Raw genomic sequence first — 20,171 nt, forward strand, 5'->3', positions numbered from 1 at the left:
GGTTAATTTGTCATTAAGTAAAATTCTTATTTTGGCAAACATTAAATATTCCATACAAGCTAACTTTTCCAATTTCTTGTTGTTTGGGATAAGTAATCCTCAATTACAGTAGCCAGTTCTCAGACCCACTATTACAAAAACATAATTTAGGCTATAATTCCTATTTTAAATATCACATTCTGTTGTACTGTTGTAAGAGAGTTTTTTTTGACTGAAAAAAGACAATGCTAGCATAGGTAATTTATTAAATGCTGGACAGATGAAGTTACAGCTATATAAATAAGTTAAGTGAGAGGTAAACTGGAAAGACAGTCTTGAGTGAGTCAGAAAACCCATGTTAATTTCCTACATAACACTTCTCCTTGCTAAATGCCAAGCAGCTTTTAAGGTATGCTATTATGCATTTTATGCATTTAAAAAAATATGCCATTTGTTCTTGCAGTTATAATGAGAACAAAGGTGTTTTCTGACAGGGAGACATTTGTCTTAAATTATGACATGCCCCTATTGCTTCTTATAGCTCACTTCCATTTGTAAACTCATTTTGGATACTTCCCACTACCATTCACGTCTGACCTTGATGAGATTACACAAACATTTTTACAAACGCAACAACAACTCAGTCAAGATGCAGTTTAAGAGAAGACTAGATACTGTAAGTACTTTATCTGTCCTAAACAAAATCAACAAAAACCACGGCTCCCATTGCAGCATCTTAAAGTAACAATTATTTCCAGTAATGTTTGCAGAATGACAGCCATACCTTTCAAACTATATCTAACATAACACAAAATATTTATGTAGTAATTTCAAAATATGTTAAGTGATTCAATGGGACACAAGAACAAAATGCTTCACGCTCTCTACATTATAAATACATCATTTGAAAAAAAATATCTTGTGATCAAAACAAGTTATATTTAACACAATGAAACCGTCTTACCTATTTTTAAGAAGAGATGTGAGACTCTCAGAATTTAATTGATGCATTAAGGTATCCCTCAATGTTGGGAGCATTGACAGCACTGTTATTAAAAGAAAAAAAAATACAAAAAAAAAAAAAAAACTGTCAACATAAAAAAATCATAAATCCATACCCCGCTCTCACTCAATAGCTGCTACAGGGTTGGTCCTATTTGCTCAACAAGCAAAGTTGGGAGGACAAACAACATAGGAAATCCTGGAAGTACTCAGAAGTGCAATTACCTGCTTGCCTCTTGCTATTTTGGGCACAATGATGCCCTTATGTGGCTACATAGCTTTTCCTAGTCTGTCTGCAGACATGTACTCACATCCTGCAGGTCTGCATACACATGCCTTCAACTCTGCTGAAGAACTGGTGAAAATCTACACTGCTGCATTTCTCCAAATGGGAAGAAAAATTTGATTATTTTTTTTTTAAACAAGAAAACTTAAAAGATAGATTTTAAACAAAGGAAAGCTGGTGGGATCAAGTCCTTGACTTTCAGAAGATTCAAGGTCTCATCTGCTGTTGTACTATGGGAACAGAAAACAATAAATAAGCATGCAGGTAACAAAATAAATACTAGGAACAAAATATGAAAAATCTTGACAAGAATGCATGCTGCCAGACAGAATGTACTTTGCACAAAGAATGGCAAAGAAAAACTTAGTCCTTGCAGTAAAATCAATCCCAGCACTACCAAATGGAAAAGAAAAATGAAATACAAATTGGTCAGGGTAAACAAGGGACGCAGAAACCATTTGCAGCCACTTGAGAAGCCATTACAAATTTCAACAGAAGAAAATGCTGCCCAATTTGTTTTATAGAAATACAAGCCATTCAAAACTATTTGTAAGAATGACAGGGATATTTTTCTTTTTAATTCTACCCACATCCTCTAAACAATCCAAAGACAAATGCTAGAATAAAATCACTTTTCATTCTTGCTCCCCATATAGTGAGGTACTTTTTAACTGTTCAAGTGTAGTTAACTGTTCAAGTGTAGGGAATTACTGGACTGATATGCTTCTTATCTGTAAATAAAAGTTACCCACACAGATCTGTGTAGCTTACTACAGATTTACTATAATGAATAAGATAATTAATTGTGCTTTAAGTTCTGGGTGCTGCTTCACACCTTATACTACGTACAGTTTAGGGCAATATACCAAGGGTCTTTGAATGACCAAAACTGTAGCCTGGATGTATATTTGTATGTATTATAAATGGGTATATTCAAGCTAAGGGTTGACACGACCCCCCAAAATCTCTTCAATCCTCTGTTCTTCAGATTCAGTAAGATGATGTAAGATGACTGTACTTATGTAACAGTATTTAATGAAGATTTTGAATTCTTATTCTTCTTCATTCCTGACCGTACGTAATATAAGTCCCCAAATGATTCCACCTATTGAGAACAGTTAACTATTTCCTTATCTTACCTGTCATATTGCACGTCCTCTGATTACTTTCAAAATGATACTGCCTTCGTGCTTGGGCGATGTATTCAGCTGCCTCTCGTTCTTGGATTTCTCTGATTTTCTTCTGTCCATATTTTCCCAGTAAATAGACTCCTAAATAGAGATTTTAAGATTACAAGCTGCTTTAAAAATGTGAGCAAAGCCCTCCTTCAGCCATCTCACTGGTTTTAAACCATAAGGGTGCAGGGTTTTAGAGGGAGATAAGTGGGTCTCAAGTATTTTAACGGTAATTAGCAAAGGTAACAGTCAGAAATATCATTTACAAAATGAAGTTAAACGTAAAGGGTAATGACTTAAATCAGTGTAAGAAACATTTCTAAGAGATAATGTTGCCTTTCAAACAAGGTATTTTTGGTACTACAGTAATATGAGCAACTAGGACTGAAGGGATTGAAGAAACTATTATGAAGAGAAAGGCGTAGGGTAACAGAAACAAGGCACAGAAAAGAAAATCAAATGCACAAGCCTGGAAAAGGATGAAAAGAAAGGTTTTTCTTTCAAGGTATCTTTTTAAAATTAGCAGCAGAAGATAATACTCAAGTCTCAAAAATCACGTAAGAAAAATGTTTCAGGACCAAACAGAGGAAGTGTTGGTCTGTAACGTGTACATAGGAAGAACCTTGGCTAGCAGGGCCTGAGCGTAGCCCTCAGTGCACTGCCAACTCCACGGGCTCCTCCGTTCCCTCCTCAGGACTTATTTCTTACCATGCCTGCTTTCTACTCTCTAGCTTCATTCTCCTCCAACCCTTGAGGATCTAATCACCCTTCCTCACCCTCACTATGAACCTCTGCCTCCACAAAGACCCACCAAAAATATTTGCTCTTCACTTCCAACCCTCCCAACACACATCCCTTTGAAGACTCCCCCAGCTGCTCTTCCCACACCTCTGGGGGTTCGCAGGCTGCCCGCAGCCCTCTTCTCATCCTTCCTCATCTCCACTTCCCTTTCTGAGCCACCCCTCGAGGTGCTGCTATGCTTTCCATGCTTCCTACCAGCGCTTTTGCCCACTGCAGAGGGTGAGGAGAAAAAGGGGAGGAAAAAAAAAAAAACAAGCAGAAAAGGCTGCTGTACATACAAGTTGGGGAGCAATCCCCCAGATATTGACATCCCTCCACAGAGTGCCAGATCTGACCCCTTCAGGTCAATAATGCTACACGGAGGAAATCTGAGAATCCAATTGAGTCTTTTTGTCCACCAAGCACTTTCAGGAGCCATAAACAGTCTGAAGCCCACTTTTTAAGACCCAAAATTATTATCTGAACGAAGCAGGCTTTTAATAGTTACTGAACCTTGGAAGTTGTGGAACTATTTTTACAACCCAATCCACAGAAACTAACACCGCCACCCCCGATTTTGAGTTCAGCTACATTTTTAGATCATTAAAACCTTTCAATATGTTCTCCAGAACTATCAACAGTATTTCAAGAGGCTTGCCAACTCTGTGCCCTAACATTTATGGTCACACACAAAAATTTGGTAATTTGTATCAGTAGTATGCTTCCTAATCGGCAACTACAAACCAGATCAGTTCGGAACAACTGTAATCACTTCCATTTCTTTCCCCGAAGCCTCAAAATAAGAAGTGGAAATCAGTCCCTCTTGCTTCAACCTGTTGGCAGACTGACCACTTGTCACACACGGAAGATTCACCCCACTAGATACAAACTTCAACATTATGGCTCCATAGACACTAAATACAAGTTTACCCGTCTAAACTGTTAACCAAGATGAGATTTCAAAAACAACAATTATTTTTCTCCAAAGAATAATCCATTCCTGCCAAGAATGTGCATCTCAGACACGACCTTCAGTGCACTGATTTTATTTTTTGCTGCTTACTGAAACAGAAACAATCAGCTTTTTTTTTTTAGTATAAGTAAAGTTTTTCAAAACAATATTTTCCAATCATTTCTTTCCACCTTGTTTTTCACAATGCATTCAGACACAACCATTCATCCAAAAGACAACATTGGTTTCATTTTTCTGCCCCAAATAAATCACTTACTTCCATTTTTTTTGGCAGAAAGGTTACACAGGTATAAAAAATAAAGGCTCTTCTTGCATGTATACACGGCACAGGCAGTCATGAGACCGTAAGAAGCAAAACAACTCAAGAGGAATCATGTGCATGCCCTAGAGAGAGAGGCTGGAGCAGCACCTTTATAATTAAGATTGAGACAGCTAATTGCTTAACAGCTGATTGTTAAAGCAGTGCGAGTATCCTGCGCTACCAACTGCCGCCTCTCACGAGGGTCCAAAGTTGCATTAGCAGCCGTCTGGGTTTAACAAGGAGTTTCCAGAAAAAAAAACAAAAAAACACTCAGTTCAAGTGATGCAACACCAGATATCAGCAGTTGTATTTCTCTCCTCCTGCCCAGAATGAAGTGGCAACTTTGACCCATCATTAATCGCTATCACGCACTCCTGTTTCATCTTTGAGAGCGCAACGCATCAGAAGCTAGCCAAGGGAAAAGTGCATCATACACACATCTTAAGGGAAAAACAAAACAAAACAAAACATGCATGTGAGCAGCAAAGTGAGTCTGTTACTAACTGCACGGCTTGGGAGGGCTCTCCTCGGTGCCTCTGAGCAGCTGGGAGGACCTGACACCGCGCTTGGGAAATACCAGCCCTGCCAAGGGATGCCTGCACACAGGTCACTCTTGCCTGCACTCAGTAGCAGAGCCCCTGCAAGCCTCCTGATCATGGGATATCTCAAGGAGCTGCCAGCCTGGGAGTCTGCATGTGTTTTTCACGTTTTCCTTTAGAACGGCTGTATCTGCATGGGTATACAGAACAGTAATTCAGAAGACCAGAAAATAACAAAGACTTAGAAGTCCAGGCTGAATGCGTTACATGCAGATACCATCACTTAGAGTTGGAAGTGGGGCCAGAGAAAGACATGTCCTAAGAACTGCCATAACATCAAAATCAGCTAACGTGATGGTAAGAAACTAAAGTGACTTGTTGAAAATCTCTGTGAAGAACAGAGTGAATGCCAGCTTTTTACAACAGCTAGGATATCTCAATTTTACCTCTCAGTAGGGGATAGGAGGTCAGCAAAAAGCATCAGCAGCAGCATTTTACTCATGTCTAACTAGCTACACAGTTGTACAGATAGAACTTCTTGTAGTACCGCTCTCCTATGTCCCACACAGAACCAGGAGTTAAGAAAATTGAACAATGATGAGACTGCGCGAAGGATAATTTATATGGAAATCTTTTTTTCTTCATCACGTAGGAACTACACAAACAACTATAGTCGCAGCATTTCTGAACCACACACGGTTCAGAAAATAAAAACAAGGATTATGGCAGCTGACGCCGATGAACTCAGGTACAGGAACCTCAGTAAGGATCTCCAACTACACTTCACATTGCTCTCAAATCGATCTACAAAGTGAAATGCATTTACATTTGTACTGGCTGTCCTACACCACATGAACATTGGGGGTCTACAATACCCATCTCCTGTAGAAGCAACACTTCGATTCACCTCTTAGCAGGGAACTGGGATAATTTATCACTGCTGTATAGTTTCTTCCCATCTAAACATAAGTAATAGAAGCAGCTTACAAAATCCACTGGCTCTCACAGGTTCATGCCAGTGGCCCCAGACAGGTGGGATCTCTCTTACATCACGTAAATTATGACTTTCTCCCCCAGCCCTTTCCTTTCTTCACAGGTGGGATGGAAAGGTGAGCAGAAGAGAGGAACCAGTAACTGGGGGGCATCAAGTTTCAGGAAATCTCATTCTGACCCTGTGTAACTTTTACTCTCACTGCTGTATCTCTCTCCTCTTCCCTCCCCCGTTCGGTTTCAAGAACTTCACTATTTAGAAATGGTGCTAATACTCAGAAGCCTGGATCCTTTCAGAACATCAACAACTCCATAAACTGCAATTTGTTCTTATGTTCAAGTAGACCATACACCAACTGACACACAATCATCTCATTGTTTAAAAACATTATGTTAAAAATTATATATAAGACAGGAAAGCACCAAAGCCACATTCTGCTGGCACCACTGACTTCTACCAAAACCCCTGTAATGCCCTTTCACTCGCTCATAAACCAACGCAACTGTCTTGGGCAAGCAGACAGACATCTGAACTGAAATGCTCTTTCTGCAGGCCAAAGGTTGCAACAGATGAAATTGAGTAACAACTCATTCACCACCAAAATCAGAACCATACATTTCGAACACGCTGAACTTGCTCTTCTACAGCAACGAGGATTTAAACAGTGACTAATTTTGTAGTATCCATTTTAACTTGCCTTCAGTGCTGGGCACTGAAACATAAACCACTTTATATCTACCCATCCATCAAGAACAAGTGAATCTATCATGTCCTTGGAACTCAGACATGCTAACTCTCTCCTTTAAATAATGTTTCTGATCCCTGAACACTAGATCTTTACCTGATGGAAGAGATTCAAGTATGTTCTTGCTAAAAGAACAAACCCCTGAAGAATGGATGGGTTTGTCTAAGGTCTTTGCAAAGTTGAGGTCTTCTTAATCAAAAGGAAAACTGCACACAGTTCAGTTGCTTTTCCATCAGTTTGAGCTCTTACCTCATGGGTTTTGCACCATATTTTCCTGTTTATGAAGATATGAGTGTTGGGAGTCACAGAAATTACATTAAGAGCAACAGCCACTGATAACGTGCGCGGAATTCATCTCCGTAAGCAGAGACAAAGGTACCAACCAACTCAGATGTTTGTGGTTCTTCAGTAATGCAACACTGATAAAACATTGTACCAGTAATAATGTAGAGATTCTCCTGTGCTGTCTAATGAATATTTAAATATTCACATCAATCTCTGAACACTTGCCAGTCAAAGACTTAAAATCATTAAGCTTGTGAAGTCCCATTTTCCTTTGTTACATCCACCTTCCCAGAAACTACAGCTACAGCTATTAAGAAAAATACATCAGAGAGATGTAGCATCTACTCTCTGACATTATATCAGCAGACCATTAGGTTGCTTTTCTCACATCATTCAGCCAATTCAGGATATTCTGTCCTTAAGTAAAAGTAATCAGGTGAATTGCATTCTACCTTTCAGCATTAAGCAATGTTTTCTGGAGAATCTGTTGTGGATTCCGGGGTTCTCATCCATTAGCAGTGATGTGACAGAACTCCTTGAGTTATACTAAGGTCTTATCCATAACTAACACACAGATGGCCAAAACGCATGTGATTCAGCTGCAAAACAAGTGCAGTGTAGCATTCTGCAGTAAATCCCTCCATCTCCCTAGCTGCCTTAAAATGTTATGGTGCAAGTTGCAGCAGATGGCAGATAACGATGTTCTCCTGCTCGTGTTTGCTCCGATTTACTACAAAGTCCCAAATCTTTACTTTTAAGTGTACTTCATGCAGTCAGTAGCATGTCAGTGACAGTTGTACCAAACTGTACCTGAACAGCATCCGTCGTAAGCAAAAAGCTGCAAGTCCAGGGACACTAGGATGGTTCCCAAGCTGGCAGAGGGCCACTTCTGTGTGACGAATTTAGGATTTCTGGCTATCAGGACTACCAAGAGCCATCAGCTCCACGATACCAGACATTGATCCTCGTTGGCTAGCTAAAACCAAGGCGACTTGTGCTTTTCCTAGACCCATTTGCCTGTCTGGCACTCCCACACGGGCAGTTAAGGAGCGGGGAAATGGGTTCCAGGTTACAGCCTGGCACGTTAAAGTCAACCTGCTCAGCTTGCCATGGTGGGCTGTAAGCGGGGTGGCACGTAAGTTGGCAAACATCACTTTCTGCTGTACCCGTAAAGCCAGATAACCTGCAGGAGGAGGCGCAGACAGCTACTGTCGGTAACCACCACCTAACTTATTACTGAAGGAACTCATGCTGAAAGGCTGCGGAGGCCACAACAGCCAAGGGGAGTCAGAAGTACAGAAGTACATCCAGGCACCTCCACAAGAGCCCTCGCCTGAGTCAAAAGCTGCGAGCCAAGAGGTGCTGCAGAGCCACTCCAGCCCCCAGTACTTATCCCCCTGGGCACGTCCCGGGGGGTACAAGCACCCCAAGCCGCCCTCGGCAGCTCAGCAACGTTTCAGCCCGTGCCACTTGCAGGAGGGGACACCGGAGCGGGCAGAGCCGCGGCCGGACCCCCCTTTACCAGACGTTTCCACGCCACAGGGACAGCCCACGGCGCCCCTCCAAACCCCATCCCGGCTACAAATAACCCCGTGCCGGCCCGGGAAGGCTCCGAGGGGGTTTTTCCTCCCCCCGCGCGGGCCGAACCGCTCACCGCCGAGGAAGGTGCCGAGGACGAGGCATTTCTTCTTGTGCCGCTTGAGGAAACTCCAGAGGGAGCGGAGCATCCTGCCCGCCCGGCTCGGCACTGCACGGCTCGGCCGCCCCTCGCCTCCCCGCGGCGGCGGAAGGGGAGGCGGCGGCGGCGGCCCCGGCTCCGCCTGCGGTGCCTCGCCGGGCGTCCCCCGGAAACGGCGCCGCGCTCCGCCGGGGCCGCCATGGCTACGGAGGACGAGGCGACGCGGGTCGCCTTCATGGAGCGGGCCCTCGACGTGGTCAGTGCGGGGAGCACCGGGGGGCGGCCGGGATCCGGGTGTTCCTTCCCCCGCCGCCGCCTCCCGGCTCACCCCGGCCGTGTGTGTGTGTCCCCGCAGGCCCGAGGAGCGCTGGAGGTCGGGGAGGTGCCCGTGGGCTGCCTGCTGGTGTACGAGGGCCGGGTGCTGGGGGAGGGCAGGAACGAGGTGAACGAGACCAAGAACGTGAGTAGGGGGCCGCGGGGGGACGGGGGAGGCTCGGCCCGGGTCCCGGGGAGGCTGCGGAGGGCCGGGAGGAGGAGGCTGCGAGGCCGTCCCGGCGGCACGCCGCCCCCGGCAGCGCCGGGAGAGGTTGGTGGTACCGGCAGCCTGGCCTCTTGGTGCCACCGAGCTGTCATTTGGGATGGAAAAGGCCTTCGGGATCGTCACGGCCACCTGCCGGCCCGACCTGCCGAGTCCCGTCGCTGAACAGCCTCCCCTCGTGCCTGGCCGGGGACCCGAGGACTCCTGCACCACTGCCTGACCACCCTCTCCATGAAGAAGTTCTTCCCGGTTTCATATTATACTATAAGGTTTTTGAAGGGTCGTGAAACGTAAACTGAAAATCCAGCTCTCTTGCTTTTCTAGGAAAACTCCCATACAAACAGGAATCATTTTGGATGAATAAAGAAGACGAGGAACTGGGAAGTCGTATGCGGTTGCAGAGTGCATAGGCTAACAAAACCTGATGTTTGATTTCCACACTTCTTTTAACTAAAGCATTACCTTTAGATTTTTAGACCTGATGCTCGCAGTTTTAGCCATAAAGTTAGATCTTATGCATGCCGAGAGACCCGTTGAAGTCAGAGAGGATTTTGTGCAGCTGGAAGATCTGTGTAAATGGATCTGATTGCAGGATCTGGCTGAAATTTATATTCGATGTCTCTAGTCTCAAAATGTAATAAAAGGTGAAAATGAGTCTCATAGGTTCAAAAATATACCAGTAAAGATGAACCATTATACTGATTTGTGTTATAAGGCAATTCATAATGTGTTAAAATAATTTTGTTACAACTCAAGAAAGTTAGGTGGCATAGAAGATAGGTATTTCAAATTCTATCCTCATAAATACCATAGGAAAGCAGGTACTTCTTGGGAAAATTGTGCCAGAGATACTAATGCTGCGTACAAATGATATGATGGTAAATGGGCAGAACATAACCGGTGAGGCTGATAACAAAATCATAATTTAAAATATTAGGGAAGTTTTCTGCCTTTTTTTATATTAGCATCAGGTTTGCTTGAATGTACGTACATAAATCCAAGTGGCCTGATTTCAGAAATTCCAGCTGCATTTTGGAAACAGTAAGCTGTTAGTATCTTTGAAAGCCAAGCCAGTTTTAAGTTTCTGTTTAGCTCAAGTTGCAATTCTTTTGTCACTTAATTCTCATAAATGTTTACATTATAGTGACAGGGAACGCTGGATGTGCTCATTGCATCCAAATTTCCGATCATGCAGTTAGTTGCTCCATACAGCGTGAAAGAAGTTGTGAGCTCCAAAGAGGCACTTACTGGGAAATGTGGATGTGGGAAAGTGTTTTCAGTTTTGTCCTAAGGACTTCTGGCATTGTTTAGGAAAAATCCTGGAGAGGAAGAAAAAAAAAAAAAAAAAAAAAAAAACAACAACAAACAACTCTGGAACCACTTGAGGCAGTTCCAGCAGACATCATAAATTTGTCAAGTTCCATTTTAAATCTAATTTTTTGCCTCATCTCATACTGGAGGACTCCAGAACGTCATTCCTTAAATGGATAGAAAACATCTGATTTCCAGTTTAAACTTTTTAAGACCCATTTATATCTGTTCTCCTGCCAGCATCGTCCTTTGTTTTACATAGCTTGGATGTATTTGAAGTCATAACCCTTCTCAGCTTTTGTTTTCCCCAAGGCTCTCAGAAGACAAGCTCTCTTTTTGTGTTCATTCCAGTTCTTCTGTACATCCATTTCAGTTTTGATTCCTCTTTCTTGAATTCAGTTAACCAGAGCTGTATGTTTAATTCCAGATGGACTTTCTCTTGTGCCTTGTTTGATAGCAGCAATACTTCCAGTCTGCCTGGAAGTAAGTCTGTCCCTCTTTTTTGGAGCTGCCTTGGTCTTTAGTGCCATTTTGTTATACTTAGTGTTTTGTTTTCTCCCCACTCCTGTCTTTAAGACCATCCACTTCTTGAGTGATACTCTGACCCTGTCTCTTCTGATGATCTCTGTCATCACATGTTGCTAGCTATTTTATCTAGGTGTTTATCCAGTAAATGCCAGCGTCCCAGCTGAAAATGTTTATAATCAAAATGTTTATATCAAAATCATCTTTGAGCATCATTACTGATAAGTTCCCTCTCTGCAAAGATTTCCCCTCTCGGTGCAACTTCTCTTCTTTGCTTGCCCACCTTAGATATTTCATACTGTGCTATTTTCCCCGGACTGACGATATTTATTTACGTTGTGCTATGCCTGATACTTTGCTGAAGCCCAGAGAGTAGAGATTGATGTTTCTTTTGCCTACAGAATACATTTGTCAGAGAAAGTTACTAGTTTAATTTAGTGCCAACTAAATGCATGTATAATGATGTATTAAAAGCATTGCTATGGGACTGGCAGCCACTTGCACAAGTTCTTTTGTAATGGATATAATCTGTCAACTTGTTTTTTGCCCCTATTCTGTGCCTCAGGTATTTTCAGCGTTTTAATGTCTCAGTTCTGTATCTCACATACTGTAATTTCTGTTTCTGTACTCTTATTCTGCCTTTCCACCCCATTCTCAGTATCATCTTTACTGAAGAGCCAAAATATTAATTTTGTTTTGGAGTAGTGTTATATCTGAGTCTCACATCAAGGTCACTATAGTAGCTCTAACCTTTTCACATGTTTTGTCTCAAGACATTTTTACTATGTACATAATTTATATCATGTGACTGACTTTTGGTGATGCTTACTTTAGCCTTTGCTTTCTGACATCCAAAATGTAGATTCATGATGGCATTCTTCGTTCCTAGAAAACTGTCTTTCCATGTTAAAAAAACAGTCATTTATCCATTTAGGTTTGCAGTCCTTCCCTACAACTTTGGCCCTTGCTCAGGAGTCAGATCACCACTAAGCTTTGTGTCAGATAAATTCCCTGCCTTCTCCTTCTGCAAATCCCTGCATCCTCTGATGTAACTGGTGTTAGGTGCAGGTAGTATCTCATTTACTCCTTCATCCAGTTCCTAAACTGCTTGTTTTGTCAAAAAGGTTTAGTTGCTGAAAGCTCTCAGATCTTTTCAGCGTGTTTCCTGTCACCTTGCATGCTTTGTTTCTGCCCTGCGTGTCCATAGCAGAACACGCTAACGTTAGAGATACTGCTTCTTACTCTGTGGGAGTGATTTTCAAAATTACTGATCATCATCATATTCTTCTGGAAGAAGTTGATACTGGAAGACAGGAGTTCACATACAGCTCTGTTTTTTTATTTTTATTTATTTTAGGAAAATGGTTGTGGCACCAGAACTTAAAAATAGTTAGGCATGCCACTACTTGTATTCATTGGGCAATAGCGCAACAAATGTCTATGTAAGACGCTCGTTTTTCAAAAGAACTGGCACGATAGTTCTCCAGCTCGTGCCAGTTCTGTGTTCCCTCTGGCAGCTCCCACATCTGTTTGCTTGTTCACAGTCTTACCTCAGACCGACCTTAAAATTTTCTTCCTTATAATGTATGTGACCCCTCCCAACTAGAGCTTTTTTTTCTTTTGGCATCTTTGTTTCCATGTATGTTGCAATCGTATGTTTCCCACTGAAATGTTCTTTCTTCTAGGTCATTTGTTGATACATGCAGGCTTCTCATCTTCCTTATCTCCTGCTGGGTCATTGTAGCGTATGTCTTTGCCCACAGCATCTTGCATGTACAGTACGTGATAATTGGAAATTAAGTATTGTTTGCACTCTTAAATTACTAATGAAGCTGCAAGACAATATAGAAATTGGAGCTTTGGTCCCCTTTGTTCTTACTTGTTAATGCTTGTCTGAGTTTCAGATGGTAAAGTTTTCAGGGCGCTGATGAGATCTTTATTTGTCTGTAAAGGCATTTGTACAATTTGGGGTACTATTTTAATAGTGTCAAGGCTTTTTCCCTGGTGACATCAGCTTCTCATTCCTCCGTGGAACACCATTTGCCAGTCTCTAACAGTTTTCTTTTCCCCTTTCTACTTTTACCTGCTTTTGTCATCTTGGCCTTACAGTAACATGGGCCACACTGGGGAAATTAAAAAATTGTAGGGCTCATAGAACATTTCGAACTGGGTCAGTGATTCAAGATGGAAAGCATCTTTTACATGTTATTTTACACACAGCATGTCAGCAAAAGTGAGTATCTAGACACAGCTCAATATAAATGAAAACCTTAAGACAGACCTAGAAGGTCAGTTTTTCCCCGCATATCTTGTCTTTAAGAGTGACCTTTAGCAGATGCTTAGGGAAGAAGTTCAAGAAACAAGAAGAGATTAGTGTACAGTCTTCCCTTGCATATCCTTTCCACTTCTGGAAGTGGATAGCTTCAGGACTTCCAGAGCCCAAGACTGTGTCTGGATCATTGCTTCTGATAGCTGTCTGTGCACATATCCTCCGTGAATTTATCTAAACCTTTTCTGAACTCTTTTATGTTGTTGGCTTCCATGGCATCCTGTGGGAATGAGCTCCTCAATTTAATTACGAGCTTTGTGAAGGAGTACTTCCTTTTGTTTGTTTTAAATTTGCTGCCTGCTAATTTCATTGGGTCCCCACTTGTTAGGAGAATTAATAGATCAAAATTTACTGTGTTTTTCCACATTTTTCATTATTTTTATATACCTCTACCATAGTTGTCTTTACTTGGAAAACTAATGGTGTCACCTGGTGAGCTAAGAGCCATAGTTTCGTTAGTCTCTGTATGGGGACTGTTCTGTAACTTTGATCACCTTTTTTTCACCCTGTGGTGAATCTGTTCTGGTGCTCCCATAACTTGATGAGGTGAGGACAGCAAAGCAGTATGCATCACTGAAGTTGTGGCTGCACTGGGAACTAATAATATTTTTTATTATAGTAGTGTAATAATTTATTTGTGTCTCTCTTTTTTGTTACCACAGAAGCTGGTATGACTTACACTAACTGCGTGGCTCTTCTTAACTTGTGCTCCCAAGATCAGAGGAGGCCTAAAAGCCACGTTGTTTACTCACTATACAAAGCAGTGTTGTAGGTTAGAGTCATGTTGTGCTCTGGTAACAAGGGCTGATTGCTTGTATTTTTTTTTAATTCATGCTCAGGAGTGGAAAGCCACTGTGATGTTTATGTCTCTGATTTGAGGGGCAAAAATTAGAATAGCCTCAACTTACACCTTTGAGTTATGGTAGCTGTAGTAGTTCTGAGGGATTATTCTGCAGGAGGGCATTATGTTTGGTATTTCCATAATGTGTCTTCACTGAGACTTCAGCTGATGTGATCTCATTTATTCAACAAGGGAACCTTCACAACAGCATTTCACTAGTAGGTCTGGAGGAATCATGTCTGCATATTGATTCAGATCCATGTTTTTATTCCTAGTGGGCTCATTACTATGTTAGTTGAAATTACAAGTGCACTCCTGGAATAAATTTCTTGTCTGCTTACCAGGCTTTGGTTTGCGTCTCAGGGCAGGCAAACTCTTCCTTTCAGCTGAAGCTGTACTGAAAAGATGCACTCAAAGAGCATACCTAATGCACTCCAGCTGTTGATGGGAATATACTCCATGCGGCTAAACTGGAGCTAGTCCAGTGTGAACTCCCTTGAATTGGTGTCAAGTCCTCAGCACTGTTCTGCTCTGTGGGTATGCTCCTGTTGTTAATGTAGGCACAGGCAACATAGATCTCTTCAGGAGATCTAAATGGTAAAACATTTTTAAACAATATTAAACTTAGCACTAACTTATTTATACATGAGTCCTTTGCTGTGTAACGTACAGCACCTTGCAGTTATCACCGCTGAGCTTCACAGTACTGAAACTAACCTAAATTCATGTATTGAGAGGAAGTTATCTAAGATCGCACAAAGACATATGTAGCAGAAGTAGAATTTGTATTGCTGAAGTCTTAATCTCTCTCCTGGGTCAGAAACATCCTTTTTCCAGAGAAGATTAAAAAAGAAGGCAAATACAGTCTTAATTCAAATACGTATCAGGCTTTGTAACCGGAGACTCCTTTCATAGCACATCTATTGTGTTCACATTTTTGTGCCATACCCATTGCTATGACCTCTGTGCTACTTACCATTCAGTCATCTTGGATTGAAAAAAGAGAAGTCAATATTCTTGTAATCAGGCACGTGCTGCAGTCCCTGCCTATTAGGTGAGAGACTTGCTGTGTTTATGTATACCTGACCAGTACTAAACCCCATGCAAACTGAAAGTGCTGTGCCTACGTAGTAGGCCAATCAGTTCCAGAAATGCACTGAACAAATAATTTTATGACACTGCATTCTATTTCCATTGTGTCTGTGTAAGTGAGAAGTTTAAAGCTGTGAATCAATACAAACTTTTAAGAAAATTTTTATTTTTATCTCCTAGGCTACTCGACATGCAGAAATGGTGGCAATTGATCGGGTCCTGGACTGGTGCCGGCAAAACAATAAAAATTATGAGGAAGTGTTTTCAAACTCAGTATTGTACGTAACCGTAGAGCCTTGTATCATGTGTGCAGCTGCTGTGCGCTTGATGAGTATCCTTTAATGGTTTTCAAGCTGGGAAACCACACGTCCAAACATCAGTTGTTTGGTTGTGAGCCTACAGAGAGGGGCTTGACCCTGTCAGGCAAAGCCAACAGGGTTACCATCTTACTGCTTGAGAGTCTGTGCCGTCCTCCATTTACTGCATGGTAAGTAAGGAGAGATTCAAGAACAAAAGAGGAATGGCGCAGTTATGACAAACAATGATTTCTCTTAGCGGTATAAAAATACACTTTAGAAATATCTGCTATTACATAACATGAGCTAGTCTCAGTTCAGTATTCAGTTTTGAACAGTGTAAGAGGTAGTAAAACATGGCTTTGTATGTCTCTGTTTTGGGATTCATGCTTCTGAGGAGTGTTGTGCATCTTCAGCAGCGCATCTTGGATTATTCAGAAATAAGTTCTGATTTTAGGAGGGAGGAATTACAGTGCAGACTAATTTAGTTTGAAAAGTACAAGCACATTTTAGTGAAATTTAATGACTACTTTAATCAGGCTACTTTACTTCCTGCTTGGTTTTCACTTAATACCTTAACTCATTCACATAAATTCCACGGGTCATATATGGCTGTCAAAACGAGCGATTTGGAGGCTGTGGCTCAGTTTTGAGCATCTCATCTGATGATATGGTAGACACAGGAGAACCATTTGAAGTAAGCTATAACATGTTTTCCTTTGTTTTCAGCTAGGGTACTATGCCTAGCTTGGGGTACTATGCTTTGAGAATGTTATGGGTCAGTTTAAGGGGTTCCAGATGAAAGATGATCAGATGTCAAGTAAACTCGACTTAACAAGAAAACTGTAAGTCCTTAAAGAAAACAAAATTGAGGGAAAGTCTGGTAATCATAAATTATTTAAAAGGATGCATCAAAGAAGAGAGGAAAGAATTATACTCATGGTGTAAGGTAAAGAATATCTAAAAGATGGGCAGTACTCAGACCCGTAACAGCTATGGGAGGAGACAAGGGAAAAAATGTTTTAAGCTGTAGAATATACAAATACATAATCAATAAAGATCAGGTAGCAGCGACTTACTAGGTTATTTTTTTTTAGCTGAGCCACTGGAAGTGATTGTATTTGTGCTCTTGGTCTATTCATACATGAGGTGAAATGCGTTACCTTAGATTGACTTCATATAGTTCAAATCCCAAAATAAATATGGACTGCAAAAGTGGCAGAGGTATCAGGAAGTTTTTCTGAACCGTAAGGATGCTGAAGCAGTGGAAGAGAGAGGGGAGGAAGAGACATCTTTGTCATTTAAGATTAGAGTTCTTAGATTTTTTTTTCTGCACTTAACATTTATGATTTAATGAATGTAAATGTTAGTACATTTCAGCAGTGTAAATAAACACTAAAGGCTCTAGGTCCAGCAAGTCAGCAAGACAATACCGTTTGGCAGTCTGCTGCTAACATACTAAGTAATCATCTTTCTGTCAGGGTGTTTGTGAGACTATCATTGCAATTCATTTGTATTGTCCATACTGCATTTGCTAACATTGGCACGTGGTATTTAATTTTTCTATATGTTCATAGGAAAGAAAGGAGAAGATTCGTGATACTACAGATCATTCATTTGTATCTTTAGGCAGCTGCAGTGGGATGTATAGGTGATATGAATTCCTTTCTGTTGCAGATGGGGATTTCCTTTAGTGTTAGTGACATTTAAATGCTTTATCATTAATGTTCATGGATGGGAAAAATATTCTGGAAGGACCAAAAAGGTCTATGAGGTGACTGTTAGGAATAGAAAATGGTGTGTGAAAGAATGTTTTCCTGTAATTTCTATAAATACTCAAATGTACATCTCTTACATTTCCAAGTGCTTGCCAATTATATGGTGTAAGTTGAAAATGCATGAAAGTAATTTAAGTAAAATTTTTATGCACTAATTTCTAAGAGAGCTTTACCTAACTTTTAAGTTACTAGGGAAATGGCTTATTCTACTGAGTCTTGAGGTTGTATTTTTAAAATATATTAGGTATTCTGCCTGGAAAGATGATTTTCTGACCCCCAAATAGTTAAAGGCACATGTTAAGTTAGTGGAATAGACAGTGCAGTTGTTTACAATTACTCTATACTTAAAGGCATTATTGTGAGGCATGGACTATGTTATTTTCAGATGCACTCATAAACATTATTCTAATTTGAACAGTGCATTTCTGGCTATTATGCCAAAGAAGCAGTGGAACTGTTAAAAGCTTTCTACAGACAAGAAAATCCTAATGGTAGGTTTCACATTAATGGATCTATTTCGTTCCCAACTTAAAGCAATGCTGGCACTCATATGTTGTAATTCATTTCTGATGTTTTTTCTCCCTTTCTGTTTCTTCATGGCAGCACCAAAATCAAAAGTACGGAAAAAAGACCGTCGTAAGTAGGCCTATGCTGATGTGAAACAGAAGTGCACAAAAACATTTTATGTGAAGGTTTCTTCAGCATCCCTCTTTTTCAGAACGTATAGTCAAATTAAACTATGTTAAATATGTTCTATGTGGCGTTTTTACTAATAAGATACTACCTGTTCCTGCGTCTCTGCCTGTGTCTATGATTTCTTGTTAATATATATTACTAAGCAGAAGAATAAGTGCCTGTTCTTGGGTGAGGGGAAGATTTATGGTTCAGATTGAGATATTTACAGCCAGATGCTTCCACTAAAATGAAGCCATTCTGTACAGCACATTCTAGGATATTTTCTTCTGTCTGGAGAAGCATCTTGCTTTTCAATAGTAAATGTTTGCTTAGGCAAGTACGTAAATCTCTTGGAAGGTTACATTTGTAAGGCCTTCATAGTCCTGGTGCATATGTTTAATCAAAAGACTCTAAGGCACTGTATGGTCCTTGAAGATTTGAGATAAGACTGTTGTAACAGTTCTTCATTGTTTTTTACACCCCCTCTAGCGTACACCAAAATTTCAAACAAGTTCTAAAAGTCATATAGATATCTAGACAAGAATATATGCAAAACAGCACATTTCAATTTGCATATGCTATTGCTAATGAGCATAAACAGACATCACTTGGCTTTTTATACAGCAGCATTTTCATACAAAGTTGTGGAGAATGTGAAATCTCATCAGACTATCCACTCCTCTCATGAATATTAGCACAAGAAATGCTTTATCATTAGGAATCTGCTAAGAGTCATTCTCAACTACTACATTATACTAATTAAAATGGTCAGATACATGTGAAAACATGGACGTGAAATTGCTAATGGAATGCATAAAATATCGGACACACTGTCTCTTTTCATAGTGCTGGTTGGTTTTGTCATTTCCATGTACTTTGCTTGGCCATGCAGTAATTTACAATCCAGAAGAGGGCCTTGCAGTTCCACTAATGAATTAAGAATACAAGCCCAGTTCAATCTTGATTATGTTGCTCTTAGTGGATAGTTATCTTAAACATGAAATGTAGTTTAAATCATTGGGATTCAGAAATTTGAGAAATGCCTTAACTTTTTTAATGTGGAAGAGTGGTTTAGAATTCTGTGACTATAAAAATTGAGTACAATCAAACCTTTTAGATATTTCAAATGAATATGTTCAGTGTTGTTTTTTTTTAAGAGCATTAAAGTCATTACTTTGTCACCACTGCTCCTAATAGAATTTATATTTTTTGAATTTACTTACTGTTTACACAGCGAAAAGAGCATTTTTACCATAATATCTAATCTCAGAGTTTAGAAATACTCTTCCTTTAACATAAGCCCCTTAAGTTACATCTGTGACCTATCCTGTCCTCCAGACCCCATGACCATTACTTACAACACTCAGATATTCTCCCCTCTGTAAGCAAAAGTAGTTACGGCTACAAATAGAGATTCTTTCTCCTTTGGAGCTGCAAGGGCTCATGAAACAGACAGTGATGGTGGAAAAGCTATTTAGAAAAAGATCATTCTTAATGACTTGGAAAGAAATAGTCACACCTGTGGTTACTGTGTTTGGCTATAATAAAAATAACTATTTGTACATACAGATACGTATATTCAATTCTCAACTGGACTATAATTTTTCCATATCTTGAAGAAGTCCAAATTAAAGGAAGACTTCAGGCTTCTAGACTGTCACAGACAACAATGACAGTGGGAAATGGAGCCTACATATTGTTTTGGACCAGAACCTAAGTCTCTCGACACCTGTTCTTCTACAGAGTGACTAAGAACACTTTCCTTCCCCACTCTTCCTTCCAAAGAATGGTGTTGATATTTGCATATTATGACAGTAGGAGCCACATAAAAAAGCAGACAGATTATTGGTAATAGAAAAACAAACAAACAAACAAACACCTTTTTAAAAGCTGTCCAAACACCTTTTTAAAAGTGTCCAATTCCTTACATGTGGAATAAAGAATACTTTTTTAACAGGAACCAATTGGTGACCTGACATTTAGAAAGCAGTGTAAGTCCTGCTCAGAGCTCAGGAAGACTGAAGAGGGTGTCAGAAATTTCTGTGAAGAGCA

The 20,171-nt window shown here is 40.6% G+C and overlaps 2 protein-coding genes across 2 annotated transcripts in view; one reads left to right on the plus strand and one right to left on the minus strand.

The window, feature by feature from the left end:
• Positions 1-8,848, minus strand: part of PEX3 (peroxisomal biogenesis factor 3) — a 20,868-nt gene extending 12,020 nt beyond the window's left edge. Inside the window, exons 1-3 of the mRNA XM_035320815.1 lie at positions 8,711-8,848; positions 2,407-2,538; positions 944-1,025 (exon numbers count right to left, since the gene is read on the minus strand). Of these exons, the coding sequence (XP_035176706.1) occupies positions 944-1,025; positions 2,407-2,538; positions 8,711-8,783 (287 nt within the window). The 5' untranslated portion in view covers positions 8,784-8,848. The remainder of the gene's footprint in view (positions 1-943; positions 1,026-2,406; positions 2,539-8,710) is intronic.
• Positions 8,849-8,853: 5 nt separating this feature from the next.
• ADAT2 (adenosine deaminase tRNA specific 2) lies at positions 8,854-18,241 on the plus strand. Its single transcript, XM_035320816.1, has 6 exons — positions 8,854-8,990; positions 9,090-9,194; positions 15,551-15,701; positions 16,257-16,363; positions 17,863-17,935; positions 18,048-18,241. The coding sequence occupies exons 1-6, from the start codon at positions 8,934-8,936 to the stop codon at positions 18,086-18,088; spliced, it is 534 nt and encodes a 177-aa protein (XP_035176707.1). The 5' UTR covers positions 8,854-8,933; the 3' UTR covers positions 18,089-18,241.
• The last annotated feature ends 1,930 nt before the right edge of the window (positions 18,242-20,171 follow it).

The sequence above is a fragment of the Oxyura jamaicensis genome, chromosome 3, assembly GCF_011077185.1.
Source record: "Oxyura jamaicensis isolate SHBP4307 breed ruddy duck chromosome 3, BPBGC_Ojam_1.0, whole genome shotgun sequence".
Lineage (NCBI taxonomy): Eukaryota > Metazoa > Chordata > Aves > Anseriformes > Anatidae > Oxyura > Oxyura jamaicensis.

Bases quoted from the DNA above. Each gene is read 5' to 3' on its own strand.
- ADAT2 (XM_035320816.1), top strand. From the start codon at position 8,934: ATGGCTACGGAGGACGAGGCGACGCGGGTCGCCTTCATGGAGCGGGCC. The intron at 8,991-9,089 runs GTCAGTGCGGGG...GTGTCCCCGCAG, and splicing joins TGGAGCGGGCCCTCGACGTG to GCCCGAGGAGCGCTGGAGGT. The intron at 17,936-18,047 runs GTAGGTTTCACA...TCTTCATGGCAG, and splicing joins CAGACAAGAAAATCCTAATG to CACCAAAATCAAAAGTACGG.